The following is a 23,316-nucleotide window of genomic DNA, read 5'->3' on the forward strand; positions in this document are numbered from 1 at the left end:
TTATGCTGCTTGGCATGCTCTGCCAGGATCGCTAGTGTGGCACAATGGCAAGTGACCAGCAGAAGGCATGGTCAACAACTCTTCCATGTCCATCTTTATTCTTGGTTCATTTCTGGCTCTGTTTCTTGTTTTTATTAGCACCTCAGTCTTTTGTGTACTGAATTTCATTCATGCTCTTCTGATTTCCTCATTCCAACTATCAAACGGTCTCTGTACTTCTTCTTCCCTGTTTCCCCATATTACTAAGTCATCAGCGAAGTGGCTGCATGAAACACTTAATTGATAAGACAGTGAAGATTTCCTGTTTCAGCGTGTTTTCATTGTAATTCATAAATATATATTTTCTTTCTTTCTCTTTTCCAGTGCTGTAAAAGACCTTAAGGATGATGAGAAGTACTTGACAAAGGAACAAAAAGAGATTCTGGAAAGCAGAGGAATTGTAATGATGCAGCTTGAAATTAGAGCCGCTGATGGTTGCCAGGAATTCTACGGCTTTGGCTGCAATAAAAAAGAAGCCAAGCAAGCCGCTTCCAAATGTGCTCTTAAGTATTATTTGAAGAAACAACCTCCTGAGTAGCTAGTCCCTGAAGCAGCATGGTGCACGAATTGATTTATAGTTATTTATACAGCGTGGCTTTCTTTTTTAGATATTCTATTTGTGGTAACTTGAATGTAGCAGATGAACTGCAGAATCCACCCAGCATTCCAGCGATACTTAAAATTGTGCTTACACGAATGTATCTTTTTGTACATTCATCATCATGTTGATAATGTTCGCTCTATATGGCTGTGCCATGTACCTTTTCTTCATGCTTTCAACACGTAATGTGTGTTCTTCAGGAGGTTGGGCAAAATTAGGTTAAAGCTAATACCGAGTTTATACCCATACAAATGTCGGTACTCGTACAGACTCACGCCAATACAGATACCAATGTTTGAAAATGGTACTAATTAAAATCAGTTCAAACATTGATTAATATTAGGATGCAAATATTCCACTCCCAATTTACCAGTTTTTTTGCTTCAAAATATTCATGAATTACATCAGAATATTACAATGCATGTTATTTCCAGGGGTCCTGGGGTTTGATTCTTGGCCTGGGTGTTCTTCGTGAGTGTCCCTTCTTCAATTTCATCATATCTTCATCTTGATTATCCAAAAGTGGCAGAAGACTGAACTAAAGTATGCAAAATCAATCAATCAATCTAATTGTACATAATTCGCAGGAGGGTTAGACTCTACAAGGATCTCGTGAAAAATAAACATGTCAGAAATTTATCAGTTTGTATTCGTAAATATTCAATCACTTTCCGATCTCAATACATCGGCATCGGTGTACCAGTTTAGCCCTAGGTAGAACATTATAAAAGGTAGATTGTTAAAAGGTTACAATTTTTTTCATGAACAGTGGAACCGATATTACATGTTTGGGGGACCAAGCTCAAAAAACTTATAATGTGAGAAAATGTAAAACAGGAACATTTTATAATATTTTGCTATGTTGGGACCATCAAGGTGAATGTATAATGTGGGCAAGTGTGAAACCGGGAGCTTAAAATCGTGATTTCATAATACCTTGTAGATCATCCAAATGAGTCTCTGTGCAATTTGCTTTCTCCTTTGATTGTTTTGTGGCACCACAAGCCCTATTTCTGTTACAGGTATATAGAAAACAGCAAGACAAATTACACAAGGATTCACTCAAATACTATTTAAACACCTGTGATTTTCCAGAATTTGAAATATCGTACCAGTTTTTTTAAAATGATCAGAATTCGAAAATGACTTTGCTGTGGCAGCCCAAAAGTCCAGCATGCACCTAAGTTCTGACTACTTTTTTTTTTTTTACTTTTTAACAATCTATCTTTTATCATTTTTAACCCAATCTTCTTGTCTGACATTCTGAGGGAGTCATGTGATCTGGTGAAAGCTTGAAGAAAAACGTGCACTCCAAGGAAAGTGAACATTATCAACGTGAAAATGTGTAGCATGTGGTGTAAGTTACGCTTTATGTAAGTTTTCCCATCTCTATTGGAGTAAGTGGTGTGCAAGAAAAGAAGAAAAAACATTTTTTCTTTTCTGTTTTCTATTGTGTTTATTTTCAATTTAAAATGGAATTTGATTGTGGCAATATTCAAGAAAGTCTCGTTGCTTCTTCCAGATTTCATATATGTATATTTTTGCCACGTATGTTTCTTTCTTAGCTCACTATTGTGTGCCTATTGTCAACAGTGTAGCGACAGTTGTTTGTATGTGTGTGTTTCCAATGTATTTAAATATAAGAAAGGTAATTTTGGGATAATTGGGTGAAAATGTGCACTGAGAAATAGATTTTGGTGGAACAAATTGTTCCTGTAACCTGTGTTCAAAAACTATTTACAGTGAAACCTAGATTTAAGCCTGAAAAAGCTTAAAATCGAGGAAAATTTATTAACAATTTGCTATGTTAGGAGCATAGAATTAATGTAGAATGTGGGAAAATGTAAAATCCAGGATCATAAAATCAGGGTTCCATTGTATATGGTTCAGAATAAATGTATGTGTCTGCGTAAGAATATGAGGAGAACCAGAAGTTATGTAATATTACAGTGTCATGCTTATAGACTCCACCTTGAAGGGCATGGAAAGTAAAGTGTGAATTAACATTGGTATGACAACTTTTTTGTGCGTGTGTGTTGTGTAAAACACATTAAATATGTCTGCTCTGCTACTATGTATTCAGAACAGAAACAAGTTCAAAATAAGATCCAGCGTACGCAGTAGAATAATCTAGAATGAAAGCATTGCATTTATGCCCCGGTGTGGGGTAACGTAACAGTTTTATGATCCACAGTTTGTTATGTGTGTATGAAATGATGTTTTTGTTGTTGATTTTTAATTTTTTATATGTCAAATATTTGTTTATGTACAATATAATATATAAATTGTGTGTGTGTGTATTTAAAAATGAGCAGAGAAAAAGTTAGTAATGAAACTTCATTTACGTATTTGGGGAGCATTCATCTATACAATGTAAGGAAAGAAAAGCAGCATGTAACATGTTGATTTTTGGAAAGTGAAAAGGATAAATAAGACTGTAGCAGTACCATATCAAGAATACTCACACAGTGGTGCACAGTAAACATAGAGGCTTATAAATAAACTCAAAGTATTAATAATTGTGAAAAAAAGTATTAGGTTTTCACCTCCGGCAATCCATAGAACATATATTATTTTCAAATTAGCTTATTTAGTAGGGATGGGACAGATTAATCGATACTCTATAGACATATCGGTTTATCAGTAAAATTACAGATTACTTTACTGATCCTATATACCTATAAATATTATGTAATTTAGTGCAAAATTCTGCCATTTTGTTATAATTTTTATAAATAATCTCCATGCCACACTTTTTAAAAAGTATTTGTCTAAATATGTAACTTCTTTTGTACTGAAGTCACCTGGAAACAAACATTAAGGAGGACAATGAACTATTCAGCTTCTTGAAGGACCATTTTGATTTTTATATCAGATCGGTAGAATGTCGGATATCGGTATCAGTAAATTTTATATCTGTACTTTATTGGTATCAGCCAAAATTTCATATCAACCAATCCCTATTATTTATTAATTCAGTCTTATTTTCCTTTGAGCCTTTGTGACAAGTGTAAAACCTCGTATGGGTTGCATTTGTGGTCTCCCTGAGAGAGCATAGCATCCACCCAGTGGTCCATTGACCACAGGTTAAGAACGACTGTTCTCTTGCATGAAAATGCAAATAGTATGATCAGGACAATTCTCTGAATGCCTTTCACACAAGGTGCCATCAGATCTCTACACAATAGTCATAGTCCTTGTAACCATGTATATGTAATAGGTGTGCAGAAGAATATCATTCCGTTTGCTTTTATTTATGATTGTTTTTATGCATTGTGTCTCACCATGTCTGGGCATCATTTATGAATTAAGCTCTGTATTTATTTGCTATCTAATTTTTTAGTTACACCTTTATCTTTTGCCACCATTACTTATAATTAATTATTATTCCCTTGCTCCTTGCCCTAATTGTTTCTATTTAATAACTTTCTGTCCTCGAAGTTTCTGAAGCTCTTGCCATATCTTTTCCTTTAGTTAAGTTCGTTGCTCTTATGGCTTGTAACAGTATTCATAGTGTGTTTGCGTTAATTTTTAATTCATTGCATAACATCGAACCAAAATTTGATGTTTTTATATAATGCATTTCACTAACCTAAATGAAATGTGTTTATGTGATTTCTTATGATCGTACTTTCCTTTTAGTTATGGTGAGAACTTTGGTAGGAATGTATAATATGAATAATTTTAGTATATATTTTATCTTTGTGTAAAGTAATTGTTAAATTGCAGTCCTTTTTTAGAATTTTATTTTGAAACATTTATTTGTTTTTCTTTATTTGATGACATATATTTCTATATATACATTTGATTGCCAACTCCTTTTTAGTCAACCATAAGGATCTCTACAAAAATACATTGTATTTTTATTGTATAGGTATGGGTATGCTTATGTATACTTTCTCTTTTTATGAAGAGACTATTAGAGGCACTGGAGAAGATTTTTTTTTCTTTTGCAATAGTGATTTTATTTGATAGGGTTTGTTTGTTGCATATATATCATTTCAATGATATTGTGTAAATGAGTGTTAGGTCACAATGTTCATAAAATTAAACATTATTTGTTTGTAGCACTTTCCCTAGGAAACAAAAATACTTGTGGCTTTAACATGTAGATGAAAAAGAGTAAAATATGTTCATCAGCACTTATGATTTATTCAAATGTGTAAAATATGTTCATCAGCACTTATGATTTATTCAAATGTGAAATACTTTTGTAATGTGTCTGGAAAAGGCACGGAAGCCACAAACTGTCATTTCCTGTTGCCTTCATTGAATCACTTAAAGAAAATAATATAAATTTTATATTAAACAATGATGATCAACATTTATATTGTGTATTTAAAGAATGAACATGAATGTTGGGCTGAAAAGTTCGTAGGCTAACATAGTAAAAAATATTTTTTTGACAAAATTCGATTTTATTATTCAATATAGTTGCCTTCGAGGGCGATACAACGATTATAGCGGTCATACAATTTTTCGATGCCATTTTTATAGTACGATTTCTCTTTAGCCTCAAAATAGGCCTCAGTTTCAGCGATTACCTCTTCATCAGTGCTAATTTCTTTCCAGCGAGCATTCTTTTAAGGTCTGCAAACAGGAAAAAGTCACTGGGGGCCAGATCTGGAGAATATGGTGGATGGGGAAGCAATTTTATTACGGTTGAATATCGCTAAACATTGCTCCGAATCATCAAAACATTGTTGCTTTTGATCGATTGTGAGCACGCGCGGCACCCATTTTGCACACAGCTTTCGCATGTTCAAATATTCATGCACAATATGTCCAACACGTTCCTTTGATATTTTTGAAGTCTCAGCTATCTCGATCAACTTCACTTTACGACCATTTAAAATTATTTTGTGGACTTTTTTGATGTTTTCGTCGGTAACAGCCTCTTTGGGGCGTCCACTGCGTGCAACGTCTTCGATGCTCATTTCGCCTCGTTTAAATTTAGCAAACCACTTCTCAACGGTTGATTTTCCTGGTGCAGAGTCCGAATAATGTTTATCAAGCCAAGCCTTGGCTTCAACAGTATTTTTTTTTTTGCCAAAAAGCAATGCTTTATTAACACACGAAATTCTTTTTTATCCATTTTTTCACAATAACAAAAGCTGCTTCACTCACAATGCTATATATCTCACGAACTAATTATCCGTCAGCTGTGAAATTTATACACGTATCTTTTGAAGGTTAGTACTAAGTAAAAATCACATGGATTTAATTCTAGTAACGCCATCTATGAGTCAGCCTACGAACTTTTCAGCCCAACTGTTAACTGTATGGTGTAAAATTGCATTTTGTGACTTAAGTTCCTTTTGCCGAACAGTCTTGATATAATGCTTTTAAATGTGTATTTTTTTTTTATTGCAAATGCTTTATTGTAGAATCTTCCTTAAAATAAGGTGCTAGGTCTAGAAATACAGGATGAATAAAATGAAGACAGTAATGTAAGCTGTGATATTTATAATAATGAATTTGTAACTGTTGTATTGAACGCTATGCAATGAGGATGTGGTCAGTGCTCGAAGTGGAAATTTTCTTAATGGTTAACCTGGGGCACAGAGGTAAGGTTCCACACTTTATCGGTGTGTGTATTAGTAGTAAGATTTTTTTGAGTGTGTGATAGTGATTTTCAATATGTGATAAGTTAGCAACTGTAATTTTACATATTTGCATTCGTATTGGTAATTGTTCGGTGTTAATTAATTTACAAACAATAAACTGACAGTAGTTTCAAGTCTCAGATTTTTAGAGAAATAAGTTTTGTGCATAGGAGTGATTACATCACATTTTGCACCTGAAGATGAATTGTGCCTTGAAAATTTCCATTACAAGAATTGCCATACGATTACTATCAACATACACAATGAACCTTATGTATATATATATTTTTTTTCTTGTCCATTCACAAGATACTTATTGTATTTTGTATGTGAATACTTATAGAATGCATGGTAACAGAAAATTGCAAAGAACTGAATTTTTGTATTTTCTATTATACAAATGTGGATGTACAATAGAAATGTAATATTGAATTAATTTATGTCTGTAACATGGTTATGTGGATATTGTTCATTGATCATATTCAGGGAATGGATTTATATGTAAATACATATTTATGTATGAAGCTGAAGTCAGTTTTATTTTGTATTTTCTCTGTGCATCATGGCATGTAGACTCAAAAAATTCAGATTTTATTTTCCATATATTAGGGTTTGGCTCATATTTTATATATTTTAGTTATTTTTATATATTATTTCCATATTTCAGAACATTTTTCAACATATACTCCATATTTGTGCAATAACTACATGTCCCCGTGTGACCAAAAGAGTTGGGTGAATTTCTTGCCAATAACTGACACAGTCCAAAGTGTCATCAGAAAAATTTTTTTTTTTACACCTCCCAATCGTTTGTTTTTCCTATTATAAAACACTTAAACTTCCTGTTGATTTACAATTGTTGTCAACAATAGAGAATTGTTGCTCAAGCATGGACTCCTGGTTTGTTACAAATGTTATTTTGGCAACGTTGGATGAGAGTTTCAAGTCAAGCAACCCATTGATAACTCCACCCTCGCTACTACTGAATTGTGCACATAACATCAGCACCAGAAGTAACGATTATGTGGCACGCATATAAAATTAGCTTTTGATTTCTCTTCAAGACAGTCACGTTAATAGTTACAATGCCGAGACTGTATTTTATGCAGGTCATGTAGTGTCTTATATTATTAAAATGGTATTTTGTTTTACAATTTTAAGTCCATATTTAAATCAATATTTTGGTGAACATAACTAAACATGTATTTACATATTGAGCCTATTTTTGCTACATATAAATCCATTCCCTGATGATGATATAGCTTTTATTACTTTTTAAACGAAATCCTATTATGAATTATAGTCAAGACTTTCAGATGTAACTGATTTAACATTAGATTTTATTTATTGTAGTTATATTTGTTTGTTAACTGGTTATCTGGAACTGATTAAAAATAAATATTTATTTTTTAAAAAAAGGAAGAAAGAGTGCGTTAATGGATTTCGAAGCACGAAGTCTAAGTGGCAAGGAAAAAGACTGTTGTATTTTCTTGAAATAATTACTTGTTAATTTTGGTGTCAAATTGATAGGTTAATACAATGTATTTACATTTTATGAAAAATCGTTGGAAGAATAAATTATGATTGATATTCTTTGTGTTTAGTTATTTTTTTTTTCATATTCATAATATCATTTTACATGTCCAGTTAGATGCAGACTTTTTTGTCACATTGATCAAAGTTGACACAAGAATGTATGCATGTATAAACATTTTATTGGGTGCATATGTATATTAATGTAATATTATAACAAATTTTGAAAGTGGCTTGCATGATTATGAAGCATTGGGGTTAAGCATGACAGTCAACATCGGTTTCCGGTCATATTTGAAACTTTTGCAGGTATTAAAAATATTTCACAAGGAACTAATAATTCAGTTATTTCCAAATTTTATTTTAGGCCAAAAAATTCAAATATAGTTTTTTTTAATATCTCAGTACAAGAATTGTCTCATTTATGAGCTAATATAATATGCACCATGACATTTGTTTCTATATTACAGAATGTCGAAAATTTTTCATACCTAGGCCTTTTTTATGTAAAATATCAAATTTCAATTAATTTAAAGACCATTTATATCGTTATGGTAAAAATGTATATACGAGGGGTAGTCATAAAGTTTTAATTATCACCTCGAAAAATCAACCTGCGACCATGAAACTTGGTGATAGTGTTAGTCCTTCTCTGCATATACACCCTTCAATGTGACGCATTTTTCCCAACAATGGATGACTTGGCAGACACCTTAGTTGTAGAAGTCTGCATTTTGGCTGTTGAGGAAACGTTCCACTTCGAAAATCACCTCCTCGTCATTCTGGAAATGCCTGCCACGCAATGGTTTCTTCATCCGAGGAACGAGGAAGAAGTCACTGGGTGCCATGTCAGGAGAGGCAAAATTTGATAGCCCTAAGAAGCAGCATGTGTGACTGTGTCCTGTGCAGAATGAGCTGGGGTGTTGTCGTGGAGCAAAAATACCCCCTTGGACAGCTTCCCGCGACGCTTCGTCTTGACAGCCTCCCGTAACCTCCTCAGGAGATTTCGGTAGTATGCTCGTGTGATGGTTTGCCCCTTACGAGCATAATCTGTTAGCACCACATCATGGCAGTCCCAAAAAAACACTCAGCATCACCTTGCCCGATTATGGTTAGGTCTTCGCCTTTTTCGGTGGTGGTGAATCCACATGTTTCCATTGCTTGCTTTGCTCCTTTGTCTTGGGGTCATAGTGATACACCCAGCACTCGTCCATGGTGATTAGGCGGCTAAAGAAGTCATCTCGATTGGCCTGACACAGCTGCAACATTTCCGCTGCTGCCTCGGTTCGGCGGACTTTTTGAATGGGTGTGAGCAGTCGCGGCGGCGACCTTTGTCATGTTCAAAATGTCGTGCAAGATGTTGAAAACTGATCCATGACTGATTTTCACTTTTTCCACTATCGTCTCGATTGTGATACGCCGGTCTTCGAGCACCAGGGCCTCCACTTCTCTTGCGATTCGCTATTCTTCACAGAGAGATGGTCTACCACTTCGTTCTTCGTCATTCAGACTTGTTTGACCACACTGGAAGCGTCTGCGCCACCTAACCACTGGGTCATATGATGGTGCATTGCAGCCGTACACTTCCACCAACTCAGCATAGATTGTTGCAGCATTGTTCCCCTTCAAATGCAGAAAACGAATTACCGCACGATACTTCACTTTATCAATGGACTGTGCCATTTTATTTTGGCTCCTCTAGCGGCATGCTACTGTGGCGCGGGGATATCAATGTGTACCAGGACTGCAGACATGTACCTGCAAACACACAAAAAATAATTACATAACTATTTTTTCGAGGTGATAATTAAAACTTTATGACTACCCCTCATATATATTTGAAAGATTTTATTAGGAAATGTATATTTCATATCTGCAACCGGTAATGGAGTGACGTGTGGCCAGCATGTCGAACCCTCAGCTGTTATATAAGGAGATTTCAGAGACCGGATTACGCTACTTACTGGTAAGTCCTCAATTTCCTCACGATGGTGGGTTGCCACCGCCAGTTGAAGAACTCTCCACCTCTAGGTAGGATTGTGGGAGGGAGACTGCCAGTCAGGAGATAGGCCAAGGCCCCTCCAGGGCTGTCGAGCCAAGGATTATTATTATTATTATATTTCATATAGTTCTCCTCGTGGCCATGTGGTCGAAGACCCTGTGCTTTGGACTCCAACTGCAAGACAGCATGGGTTCAAGTTTACGTGGGCATAGGACCTGTGGGAACCCACCATTTGTGAGGAATTTGGGATAGCTCCTATAACGGCTAGGGATTTGACGTGCTGACCCCAGATCACCCCATTACTGGTTGAAGATCTCCACACCTGTAGATATGATTGTGGGAGGGAGACTGGCAGTCAGGAGTTCTAGGGCTGTCGACCCATGGGTTATTATTATATTTCATATAGAGTAAGATACATATATCCGGGTGTGCTAGGGAATGGACTTCTTGCTACACCCTTGACGTATGCAATTTAGAGATCTTTCTGTTTCATGTACAGAATTACTGAAATTCTATAGGACCTAAAATGCCTAAAAATCCTATTTTTACTTGATACACCTTTTAAACCTTCACGTACATAAAAACAACTTTTATAAAGAACAACCCTTTTCTACCACAAAGGTTTGAGACCCATGAGCCTTGAACAAATCCGCATGGCAATGCAACAGCAAGGGGTGTCCAGCATCTGCAAATTTCTGCTATCTTCCAACCTGCATCACAAAATTGAAGTGACCTGACAGGATGAGGTATTCTCCGTTGTTGTTGAATGCTGTACCTCCCAGGCAATTAAAGGGACTATAGTACAGCGCATTCGGTTTAGCCTGAGCTCTGGCATACGCAATGCGGGAAAGGTTTGTCGTCTGCACAAGACTACTCATAGGAGCAGTGTTGCAATATGCGGAAGTTACAATTCTTCTAGACAAAAAACTGGCAAAGCTAAATGCTGTTGTCTCATTAAAAAAATTACTTATGAATCTAAAGTAGCACGCTGTCCTTCACGATCGTGAAATTCGTCAATTGCTCTACGAATACCACACTTGCCAAATTCGTCCACATCACTTTTTAAATGTATTTCTTCTGCGTGGTTTGTTAGGCGTTACCAATCCCTTCCCAGTTACTTTGTAGCGAACATTTTCATTGTCAAAAATTTATTCTCAGTTTTACAAAAATACAACAGGGAGACAATGCTGAAATGATAGAGCTAGAATTTTCAAACATTGAATTCTGGAATTTGAGGGAAACTGGTTTTAATTCTTGCAGCTCACCTGCAACCCCTTCATTTTCACTTCTGCTGTCCTCTTTCCAGTACTGTTCTGGATCTGACTGAAAATTCCCTTGTGATTGTTCCAAAATTCCCAATGGTAACACTGTTAAGCCTTGTTTCCATGTTAATCAAGCATTCAAATGCTGACCAAGGCAGATTTATTGTATAAAGAAATATATACTAAAAACGTATCATTTCCACCCTCGAACAGGGTCTTCTTCAGACAAATATCTGTTTCAATTTATTGTGAATCTTTGGCTGAAGAACACCCTTTCAGAGGGTGGAAACATTACGTTTTTAGTGTATATATTATTTTTATAAAATAAATTTGCCTTGATCAGCATTTGAATGTTTTATTTTTTACCAAAATTCCCGTTCCAACTTTTTAGTTCCCTGTTCGATATGCGTTTAAATCCCCCTTGATAAGAGTTCAAACCTAGGATATCCAGCTTCATAGCTTCACCCAGCAGTCGATATAGTACATATATTTAACCTTCTATGCGGTCCTATAAAGGACATACTTGTATAGTGCATAGTGGCTTTATATAATGCTGTTTGGTAAGTATAGGAACAATATGAGCGTCGAAAAGTGGGATCAAACTGGTCCATAGAACCCCCCCCCCCCTGAATTGACATTGTTTATTGCAAGTTACAAAATAGCAGAACATTCGTTAGTTTTATTGTAATAACGGAAATAAAGTCCAGTTAGTTAGTATTCAAACAGAATAACCAAAGAAAAACCACGTTAGATCGAAAAATTGGGCCTACAATACAGGCACCAGGTTATCTTTTAACATTTAATCCAAAATTCCAAAAATTAAGTTTTGAGAATGGTCAAACAACATAAACTTTATGACTAAAATTTCTCTTACTTTTAAAGCTTTTCCCTGAAGGTATCTAAAATTTAATAACGAAATACTATAATAACTGTGCATTTCAGTACATGCTGCATGAAACGTACAAAACGAAAATAATAAAAACAGCTTTGCTGCATATTCACACTTCTCATGGATGGAGTAGAAAAGTCTCCTCAAGTATATAAGGACAGCAATAATAATAATAATACATTTAGAAAAGAGAAGTTTATTATTATGAAATTTTAATTATTATTATTATTTAATAATTATTATTGTTTTTATTTTGATTATTCAAATTTCTTGGCAACGCACATGGGAACAATTATGAGTGAACCACCCCCGAAATTTTTATCTGCTTGTGGCCATGTTACTGACATTTCAGTAGCTGCGGAAACACGCTTTTGCACTTGTTTCACGTTCAACACAAGACCACTGTCAGCTTCTTTCTTCATAAACTTATGCACGTTAAGATAATTTCTCTACTCTGACTATGAATCGTTCATTCCAGTTTTCACCTCTGCTTCCGTTGAATAAATCGCCCTAAGCAACACAGATCAACAATCACCTTAATCGTGGTAACACAATCTGCCTTCTCCCCTCCCCAAGAGGAAGAGGAGGAGAAGGAGGATGCCTCTTTCACCGAGGGGTATAAACAATGGGGTTTCACCGACAAAAAGAATCCTCTGTCATTCTTTTCCTTGAACTAGTAAGTACCAAACTCACCTACTAATAAGCTCCGAAGTCAGATTATGGACGTAGGTAATTGTTAAGCCAGTTAGCAACTCTGCTCTCAGTTGAGCTCTCGCATCGTCGTGCTGACGGCAGGCTTCTGCGGAACTGAAGGCCAGAGCTCAAGCTAAACCGAATGGCCTGTATGTGAAACAAAGCTACAGGCTGTTTTAGGATGGAATCCTTGCTAAAAAATAATTCAAATTAAAACAGGACCAGCGTTATTACTAAGGAACGGAACTTTATGTGCTAAAAAACTCAGAAATATTTTTTTTTTTATGTGTCATAAATGTTGAAAATATGTGACCAAAATTAAAACCATTTGGTAACAAAAACAAAATATTACATGCATTTTTAAAACACCTGAAATCAGTTTCTAAATGCTTACCTCTTAGTGAGCTATTTTTTGGAAGAGTTGCAGTGGGTCACCATAGTTTTTTGCAAATTCTCCATTGTAAATCTGTGACGATTATCTCTAAAAAGTATCTTATATTGTGAGAAAGATCGCTCCATGTCACAAGATACAATTCTTGCATATTTGAAGCACGAAATGCCACTAACGCTGAAGTTTTCCAAAGCTTCCTCTTCCTCTACTTAACCTTCCAAAACACGTGCAATTTGGTACAACGTTTGAAAACCTTGTTTTTGCCCAAAAATGTCTGTACATTTAGACATTAGCACTTGTGCATTAGATCCAAGGGGGGTAATTATTTCCCCCAATAGGACCGTAGGCGAGGCGACAGAAGTCTGCCAGGGAGCGTGTTCAAAGACAAAGCAAACCTAACACACTCGATAGGAAAGAGAGGTGCGGAGAATAAATATTTTTTCCTTCGAGGATTTCGAGTTAGCTGAAGTCAATGAGCGATTTTATGTATTTAAAATGAAAATTCGCAAAATATGTATTTACATACGGAAAACTGGAAAATATGTCTTTTTATGTAAAATAAAATTTGCTGTGTTGACATATAAGGCTATGATCAGAATTTTGGCAAAAACGAGGAGGTCTGTCTTATCGCAGAAGAAACATTTATTTACCTAAAGTTCCGTTCCCTAGTTATTGCCAGCCACCAACAGTAAGAGCATGGGATGATTCCAAAAATACACCCCACATGTATATATAAAAATTAAAATATATTCAAATCGTTCTGTCATTTGTTAGCTATATTGCATACAAAAGTGAATATTGAACGTTAAGCCGAAATTCAAATATAGTTCAAAACACAGTCATCTCATTGTTGCTTATTTCTCTCATCTTGGGATGTAAAATGATGTGTTTTTTTAAAAAGCCGGATTCATTTTCACAATGAGGTCAAGTTTGACCGCAAGTGGCCTTTCACATAATAATTGTTGGCTGGCCTTTTAAGGGTTAAATTTGACTTATTTCCATCATGCTTACTGCAGGACAGCTCACCAACACTTACACATACGTATGAGCCATGTGAGAGAGTGTATCTGTGTGTGTACTTATTAGTTCTAAACAATACAGAAAAATATGTTTCATTTTGTGGATTTTTCATCGACCAGAAAGAATTATGCACAATTTGTAGTGATTTGCAGATTGATTATTTATTTTGTAACATTTCAAATGGTATTTATCATGTAGTGAGTTGCTCCAACTCAGTGGTCAGAAGTAGTGCGCTACTGTAGCTAACTACAAAATTTGTAGCTGCAGCTGTAGCACCGCTCTATTTTAAAAATGGTAGCTGTAGTGAAGCTACAAAATTTGCTACAGCTACATTTCTTCTTAGCATTTTGAGGTGAGTTTTGAATGTGGCAAGAGCATACAAAATCGACAATAACGGTTACTTTTGCAGGAGGTTCAAAGACAAAAAGTTTATTACATGGAAATATGGACAATCTAGATTATGAATATCTTGATATCGCAGATTATAGATATCCATGTAATTTATTTCTTTAACATCTGAATAATTATAATATTCAGATAACTAACTAACATATATGAATATATTCTGGCTAACAGCTACGTTCTTTTAGCTGCATTGCTATTTTGAGGAGAATGCTGCTTTGCGGCACCCCTTAAAAAATTCCTTGTTTACAGCAGCCCTGGAACAAATCCTGTGGATATCCATGGTGCAAGAGACTGCAAAATGTTATTAATTACTGTGTAAAACACAGTTCAAAAATGAGCGAGCGATCAATTTTCCGCTATAAAGGCCAAACAAGAGTGACATCAATCAATGCCTCAGTGCGATAACAGCATTGATCATTGTCAGTGTATATAGCATCTCACCAGCAACATATTATTGTTCCAAGAACGATAGACATTCACTTTGGAATGACAATTATTTTCGTCACAATATTTGTTTACAAATTTTAAAATTACAATATGTTTAGGACACTTGGCTTTTACATGTCAATTTCCTCAATACATTTTTTGATATTGTAATAAAGCACGTTCAAGTTATTGACTTTTCTGCAGAAATGAAAATTCTCTTTGGTTAATATACAGTTTCCAAATTTATGTATTTTCCCTACTTTTACGTCGCTTTTATGTAACTTTCGCTAATCATTAGACCCAAGATGAATGGCTTATTTAGTAATTCTCTTTATCTGTAGTCGGTTTCTACCATGTTTGGCTAATTGTGAGAATGAGGAAGAATGATGAATGATCATGGGCAGTTTGGGGAATGGAGGAACAGGAGGATCTCATTCTCCCAACGAGTCATCTTTCGTAGTTTTTGTTTTGAGTCCACGTTATACAGAGATAAGCTAATCAAGACTGGATCCGAGCCATTTGGTTATTGAACCTGGGGCCCTTTCATTACAAAGTGACAACATTTCCACTGTGTCTTCAGGGAAGCATTCACAACAGCAAAACTTATGTAAAGCATCACTCCACCCGTTTCTCATTTATACTATACAAGCATCCCCCAGCTATCCCCAAGGTTCATGGCCATATTTAGAGGGGGAGTTTCTAGGGTTCAACCCTTCCCCCCCGAAACTTCTGACATTTTGGATTAGTGGAAGTTCAGAAACCAAAATCTGTAACTCATTTTAATTTTTTTTTTGAACCATCACAAAAATACAAAGAGACAATGTTGAAACGATGGAGTTATAATTTTCATACATTTGGAATTCTGAAACTTGAGTGAAACAGGATTTATTCTCGGAATCGTAGCCCACCCGCGACCCCTCCATTTTCACTTCTGCTGTCCTCTTTCCAGTGTTGTTCCTGCGTCACAAGGAATATAGACTGAAAATTCCCTTTCCAACTTTTAAATTGCCTGTCCGAAAAAGTCGAAAATCCCCCTTGATAGGAGTTCAAACCTAGGATCTCCAGTTTCCTAGCACATTATGTTCGCGATTGAGGTTACAATCCATGCACCAGGCTATTTTTAAAAGAATAACTGGTTCCACACTTTTGCAAATGCCAAAAATTTAGTTTTAAGGTCAAACAACAAAAACTTTATGACTAAAATTTCCAAGTAACTTTTAAAGCTTTTTTTTAAGTTATCTAAAATATAATAACAAAGTATAATAATTGTGCATTTCAGTACACACTGTATGAAACGTTAAAAAAAAAAAAAAACTTGTGCTGGATATTCAATCATCTGCTGGATTGAGTAAGGCCCCCTCATGGATATAATAATAATAATAATTATTATTATATTATGGAATAAATTTGTTTCATTATTATTAAATTTTAATAAATATTGTATAATTATTGTTGTTATTTCTATTATTCAAATTTCTGGCGACGCCCATGAGAACAATTATGAATGAACCCCCCCCCGAAAATGTTTCCTGCCTACGGCCATGCCAAGGTTCAAGCAAACATTACCTCCAATTAATATTCCGTTTAAGGGCTAAGAAGGTAAAATTGATAAATATCACATTTTTATGTTATTCCCATTTTGCACAACACATTATAGTTAATTTCAATACATATGATTAATTCCATTTTAATTTTTAAAATGTAATCAGCAACAGAAATATTTTTGATTTGACATGAGTTCATGAGAACACGCAACGTGTAAGACCTCCTTTCATTAATCTTTATTTTACTTCACCTTTTGTGCCACTTTTGGCTAATTTGCGAAGATGGGAATCGGTGTTGATATGATGAATGGACACTCACAAACATCCATGCCAGGCCGGGATTCGAAGCCAGGACTCCTGGCGTGGTAGCGCAATGTGATTACCACTCTGCCATGGGGTCCTGCTCTTCCACGTGGGTAGCAGGAACATTTAAGAAAAACTATCATTACATAGTATAGTTTACCCTCCAATTATTGCTCCTTTTATTCTCAAGAAAAATATGTTGATATATATATATAAACATAAATATAAACTTTTCGGGATCCAGAAAAATCGGGAAATCATTTCCCGACGTCGGGATCTGGACTGGATATTTTCTTCCCTCGCTGGTCCGGGATCCCGCACACCTCTAGCTCTGCATAAAAGTATGATATTAAATTTTTCATTTCTTAAGGCCTCTTTTTACTTTCTTATTTGCATTTTTTGTTAGTTAAACTCGGTGATTTGGTTCATAGTATTATGCAATAATATGCCACAAATAGTCTGAGGCAGTGAGGGCGATCGGGTTCCAAAACTATGAGGGGGAGGGGGCCAAGGTGCCAAAACTTGGGGGCAAGGACAGTTGTTTAGCATAGTACGGGGGTAAAATCGGCAAAAAGTGGGGGCAAATGACCCCACTAATGGCCGCCACTGGTCTGTGGATTTTCTCTACCGTGGCTTGAAAATGTATTACTACAGCGCCTTGAATAACGTAGTGTGGAAAACGGTACTGTTCTGCGCTCTCTGGCTGGTTCCACTCGAAAATGATCCGCTAGAGACGCTGGTGTTGACCCCGGTGCTTGGTGTTCGACGCTGCAACGTCTGATTCTTTTACATGAAGCATTTCTATGAATGTGGTAATTGCTATGATATTTGGTACAGTGGTCGCGAAGATATTAACGAACATTCTAGACAGTCGACCACGTCCTGTTATCGTCATACTTTCGTTAATAATACGGGAGAAAAAATACGCGTGGATTGTTCTTGGCAACTAAATTTTTGTGTATGAATTAGGTTCATTATTATTATCATCATCATCATTTCTTTTAAAGATATACACACTGAAGCATTTGTATTTAGGATATTTACTGTCTCTTTTCTTCCGATTTAAACTAATCGCGGCGATGATAATAATGATGATTGCATGAAACGACAAGGGGAACCCCACAAAACTTTCTTAGTGCCATCGACATGAGTGTAAGGCAACTTTCAAACCAATGGGACAAGCGACACGGGATGTTCACACTGTCACACTAGTGACACACACTTCCAGACTGTAAAATAGCATTCATTACACATGAGGGTCCAAACAGCAAACGACGCGTTCATATGGCGTATTCGCGTGCTACTTGTTACTTCGGTCGGAAAGCTCCTTAAAGGAAGGGTGCTGAGACCGAAGCGACGCGCTACAGGGGGAGTTCCCAACTAAGTGACAAGCGACATGGTGCCTTCAGTCTATTAGCAAGCGTTGCTTGCGAACAACAGATAGGCGACACGATAAACCACACATTACAACAACAGATCTAGGCGACACAATAAGCCACACGTGTCGCTTTGTCGCTTCTGCGTCGCTCAAACTGGGTCATTTCCTCAATAACTTGCAACATGTTGTCGTGGTTTGTTGTTCGCGCATACGCGATGCAATGAGTGTCTTGCTTTAGTGAGATTGCGCACCAAAGCGACAAGCGGCACGCGACACTTATCGCTTGAGGATTTCACCAACCGAACGCTGGCCTGTGCTTCCCGTCATGCCGCTACGATGTGAAATGTTGCTCTTCATTGGCTCCTTTCCAAGCAACATGTGTCACTTCGGTATGAAAAGTTGCCTTGGACCGAATGACCCGTGTCGCTTTGGTGTGAAATCCTCGTATCGTTTGTCGCGTATCGCTTTGGTGTAAAATCTCCTTGAGGAAACGGTGCAGTCAGAGCTTTTGTCCCTAAGGTTCGAAAGGCTGCATTGCTTTCCGACTGCTCGCTTTCAAACGACATTTGTGGTTTGTCGCCTCGGTATGAAATATCTCTCACGATACTAGTTATATTCTAATAACATAGAAAAATAACCTCTAATACACCGTCCAAGACCTGACGTCCGGAATCACATTGCGATGTTTCTTCTTGTGTTACCCATGCTATTTATTTATTAATTTTATTTTACTTTTCTTTCCAAATTAATGCCATTTCGTGACTGCAAATCACTCCACAAATATAACTGTTTCCATCAATTCACTCACCGCCTTTCTAGAGAAACAAATCTACACATTATATTCCAAAAACTAACTAAGCCGCATTACTTTCATAACAAAATTAGCACCTGGGTCGATCGCACTGCCATCTACTTGTCATCGTCTCGGGGAACCAGTTTCTTGGATCGTTTTCCACACTGCGTTATTCAAGACGCTGTAGTATTACTTAAAAACAGTTTCGAGCCATTTCTGAGAGGAATATAGTGGCGGTCTTTGCTCATTTCTGTTTTATAGGTGCCTATTTACAAGATAACTGCTTTTTGAGTGCCTAATCCGCGAAAATAATAACAAAGCTGGCGATGTTCATGAGAGCCGCTGTTAGGAAACGCGAGGCACTGTGCGAACTAGACCCTTTTCATGGGAAAAGTGAAAATATAGACATCTGAAATTCGTCGTAAAATTCTACACTAAAACCAACATGATTATTAATATTGAGTAATTATTATCCCCCTCCAACTCAGCACAAGGATTTTTTGTGAACCACCAAAGGACTTACATTGCCTAAATGCCACGAAATGTGCAATGCGTAAAAAACAAAACAAGACAAATGGGTACGCAAGAAAGCAACGAAAAATACAAAATAGGCATTGCTAACGTAGGCTTCTTTTGTTTCCTTTCTCCTGTTCTAATGTGATCGCGCTTGCACATGAAATTAGTATAGATATTTTTATTTATAAAGAAAACAATATTATGTATGGTAAATATTTCGGAAGTGCGTGGTCCCTAAAAGCGCGAGACCCTGTGCATTGGTAGCCTACACACCGCACGGCACTGATGTTCATCACTTTTAGTGCCTATTTTGCATTTTTCCTTGCTTTATTGCGCTGCTAATCCATTTCCAGGGCCGGATTAAGACTAAATTGGGCCTGTTGCTGCTATTAAGTAAACTGTTTAAAAATTGAAAGCATTAACTTGAAATCTTCGGTGAACAATAAACACAACGACGTCATGGTTATGTCACAGCCCAAAGAATAATAGTAACTGTATAATAAGTAACGCTGTGTCTATGTGTCCGAAATTGGGGCTCCAAATTTCATTCTAAGATTTATATTCAGGTTAATATAGCAAAAGAAAACTGTTCAGCTTTCGGAAAATTCTCGTCTGTTTTCATCTGGGCCTATTTCAGGAATGGGCCTAATGCTGCAGCGTCAATAGCACACTCCTTAATCCGCCACTGCCCATTTGGAGAGGTTTTTTTTGTGTGCCTATCGATCTTTATCCTTATCGGATAGTGTGAATAATATAAAATGTAACAAATTATTATGAAATATTTTGATATCTGCAGGGTTGGCAAAATTTGTGTTTTTTTAAAAAGAACAAAACAAACTGGTTTTTTTTTTTGTTGTTTAAAACATGTTTTTTTTGTTTTAAACATGAGTTTAAAAAAACATGTTTTAAACAAAACAAATTCAACCTTTTCCCAGTAAATTATACTTAAAGTCGTTAAAGAGAAAAAAATACTCATTTTTATGAGTACAATGGCGACAAGGACAGTTTATTTACCTTTGGAGATAGGTTTACCATACTACAGGGAAGGGGTGTGCGGGACAGAATTTTTTGGGTCGAGACGGGAAATTCTTTAAATCCCGACATTCGGGACGGGGAAAATTCTCAATTTCCCGAAAAAGTCGGAAAATTTTCGGGACGGGATGTGTTCGAAATTACCCAAAGCTCTTGAAATTTCGAATTCTACCCGTAATTTCCATCTTAAGTGCTTGTTTTTGCACTTCCGGTACAAAACCACAATGCAGATAACGTCTAGAATTGACGACGTTTTAAAATGACCATTCGAAATTTCCAGACTGCTTGGGATACCAAAAAGTCGGGAAGTCATTTCCGGAAGTCGGGATCGGGACGGAAATTTTCTTTCCCGATCCCGGTCCCGACTTTTCGGGATCCCGCACACCTCTACTGCAGGCATAGTCGCCGACTCCATGGGGCTTGGGAGGGCTCTAGAACCCCAATATTAACAATGTGGGGGCAGATCACCCCAAATAATTTTGCTTAAGAGGATCTAATGTATTATTTTGCTTCTCTTGTAAAGTTTACTCTGAATTGTGCCATATGAACTTAACTTTTAATACACATTTAAAATTTTCTAGACCATCAACTTTGGGGGCTGAAACCGCTAAACCATCATCTTTGGGGAGGCTATGACCAGAGACAGCAAAACGCATGATTTATTACTAGTATATACTAAGTATGTAATTATGAGTATTGGTAACATTTTGACTAAAAAAGAGTTTCAAAAGACGATGTGCATGAACTAGGGTAGTGGATGGGACGTTTGGGCTACAAATGGCTCTCGCATGACATTCAGAACGAGATCATTGATATATTAGGGAGGTCTCTTTTACGCTCCGTGGTAGCAGATAATAAAATTCGGGAATATTTTGCTATTATGGTTGACGAAACTTGTGACATATCCATCCGTGGACAATTAATATTCTGCATTCGAACTGTGAATAAAAAAATGATATTTTTGAGGAATTCATGGGCTTTTATTAAGGGTGTGCGGGACGGGAACGGGACGGAAAAAAATTTTCAATTTCCCTACTGAGTCGGGAAATGTTCAGAATTTTCCTAAGCTCTGAAAATCTCGAATTATACACGTCATTTTCACTTCAAGTGATTTCTGGATTAATAACTAACCATTTACGGTAAGTTCCAGAAATTGACAATGCAGAAAACGTCGAGAAATAACGACATTTTCAAATGAGCATTCGGTATTTCCCGACTGCACGGGATCCCGAAAATTCGGGAATCATTTCCCGAAGTCCGGATCGGAACGGGAATTTTTTTTCCCGATCCCGGTCCTGACATTTCGGGATCCCGCACACCCCTAGCTTTTATGAGATTCCGAACACTGAGGCTAAAACTTAAAAAAGGGAGAGAGTGAGTCATTCATTAATTTATTTCAGTGATCAGAGCCCCCCCCCAAATAATTTTGACAAGTCGGCGCCCGTGTCTGCAGGGACAAAAGTTGTGGGTAATAACCCCCTTTTTCCGCCACTACTGAAGTAGGTTAGGATTTATATTCATCTAAATTTCAAGAAACTAAATATTATAGAATTACTATCCTCGTCCTGAAAAAATCACGGTGAAATATTTCCTGTTGCCTCAACAGTTTATATAGCAGAAAACAACCTGCAGTGTCATAATAGATTCTCCAAATGAATTTATCTTTCAAAGTACAAAATTATGTTACCAAAAGTAAGCATAGCGTGCAAGCTATGAACAAAGACCCCCATTAGCACTTGTCAATACCAGAATTTATCACTAAATCCCCCTCCTTCATTTTCTTCCCAATGTCATCATATAAATAATCAAGAGGCAATACGGTATAATTTCCATATCCAACATACTTAGATCCGATCGTCGGAAGATTCAATGGATCTTTTTATCTTTTTATTTAACGTCGCTTCTGTGACGACGAGGATGATTACATGGAATTGATGAATGCAGATTAGATAACGTACACCCAATGGCAAAATAAATGGTATGCTAATTGTCCATCATCATTTTCTTCCAGTCTGTTTTCCTTTTCTACAATATGATGATCTTAGCCGCGGTGGCTCAGTCGGTAACGCGTCTGACTACCATGCTCAAGGTCCCGGGTTCGATCCCCGGCCGGTTCAAATCCGAGAACTTTTCTAACGATGGAAGCGGCCCCGGCGCCCACCCAGCGTCGAATAACATGGGTACCTGGGGGAAACCCTGGGGGGTAAAGGCGGTCAGAGGCGTGATGCTGATCACATCACCCCCACTCACGACTTCATGGCGTGCTGCTAAGCACAGGGGAGCACTTTACTTTTTACTTTACAATATGATGATCGCGAATTGGAATAAGAACGTCAATAAGCAGAGGAAAACATCTGCTTCGCATGAACAGAATTCTGTTTTTTAAAATAACACAGGATGTATTAGATTAAAAAAGAATGAAGATAGTGATGGAGCATTTCCCTACTATTATCTTTGCCGTTGTCTGTACAATGTGCGGAACATGTGCATATGCCAGGACTCGAATCTGGAATCACCGGTGGCGAGATCCGAAGTACAGCACTAAACGCCTTCAACCACTGAAGCGAAACGTTTCTCACCCGTCTCCTACATTGACATTAGCTCAATGAACCTAATGTATCTGTATTTTTAACCTGTATTACCAAACATTTCAGTTAAAAATAATAAAATAATATTGTGCTTTGGCATTGACCGTATTTTTTATTAATGGCAAACTTGCAAGTAAACTATGTCAGGAAATTTAAATATACTACAAGTTTTGCCAGTAAGTGCACTTAAACGAAAGAGAAAAATTAATTTCAAAAATGAAGAAAAATACAAAACGTCAAAAAATGCTGAAAAAAATGCCCTAAAAGAAAAAAAAGCCGAAAAATGTAAAATAAA

The 23,316-nt window shown here is 36.7% G+C and overlaps 1 protein-coding gene across 1 annotated transcript in view; it reads left to right on the plus strand.

Annotated features, from left to right (window-relative positions):
• Positions 1-7,812, plus strand: part of LOC145996314 (endoribonuclease Dicer-S-like) — a 170,402-nt gene extending 162,590 nt beyond the window's left edge. The window contains exon 23 of the mRNA XM_083132747.1: positions 364-7,812. Within this exon, the coding sequence (XP_082988873.1) occupies positions 364-577 (214 nt within the window). The 3' untranslated portion in view covers positions 578-7,812. The remainder of the gene's footprint in view (positions 1-363) is intronic.
• The last annotated feature ends 15,504 nt before the right edge of the window (positions 7,813-23,316 follow it).

This window comes from Lepisma saccharinum, chromosome 12 (assembly GCF_977018435.1).
Source record: "Lepisma saccharinum chromosome 12, izLepSacc3.1, whole genome shotgun sequence".
NCBI classification, from domain to species: domain Eukaryota; kingdom Metazoa; phylum Arthropoda; class Insecta; order Zygentoma; family Lepismatidae; genus Lepisma; species Lepisma saccharinum.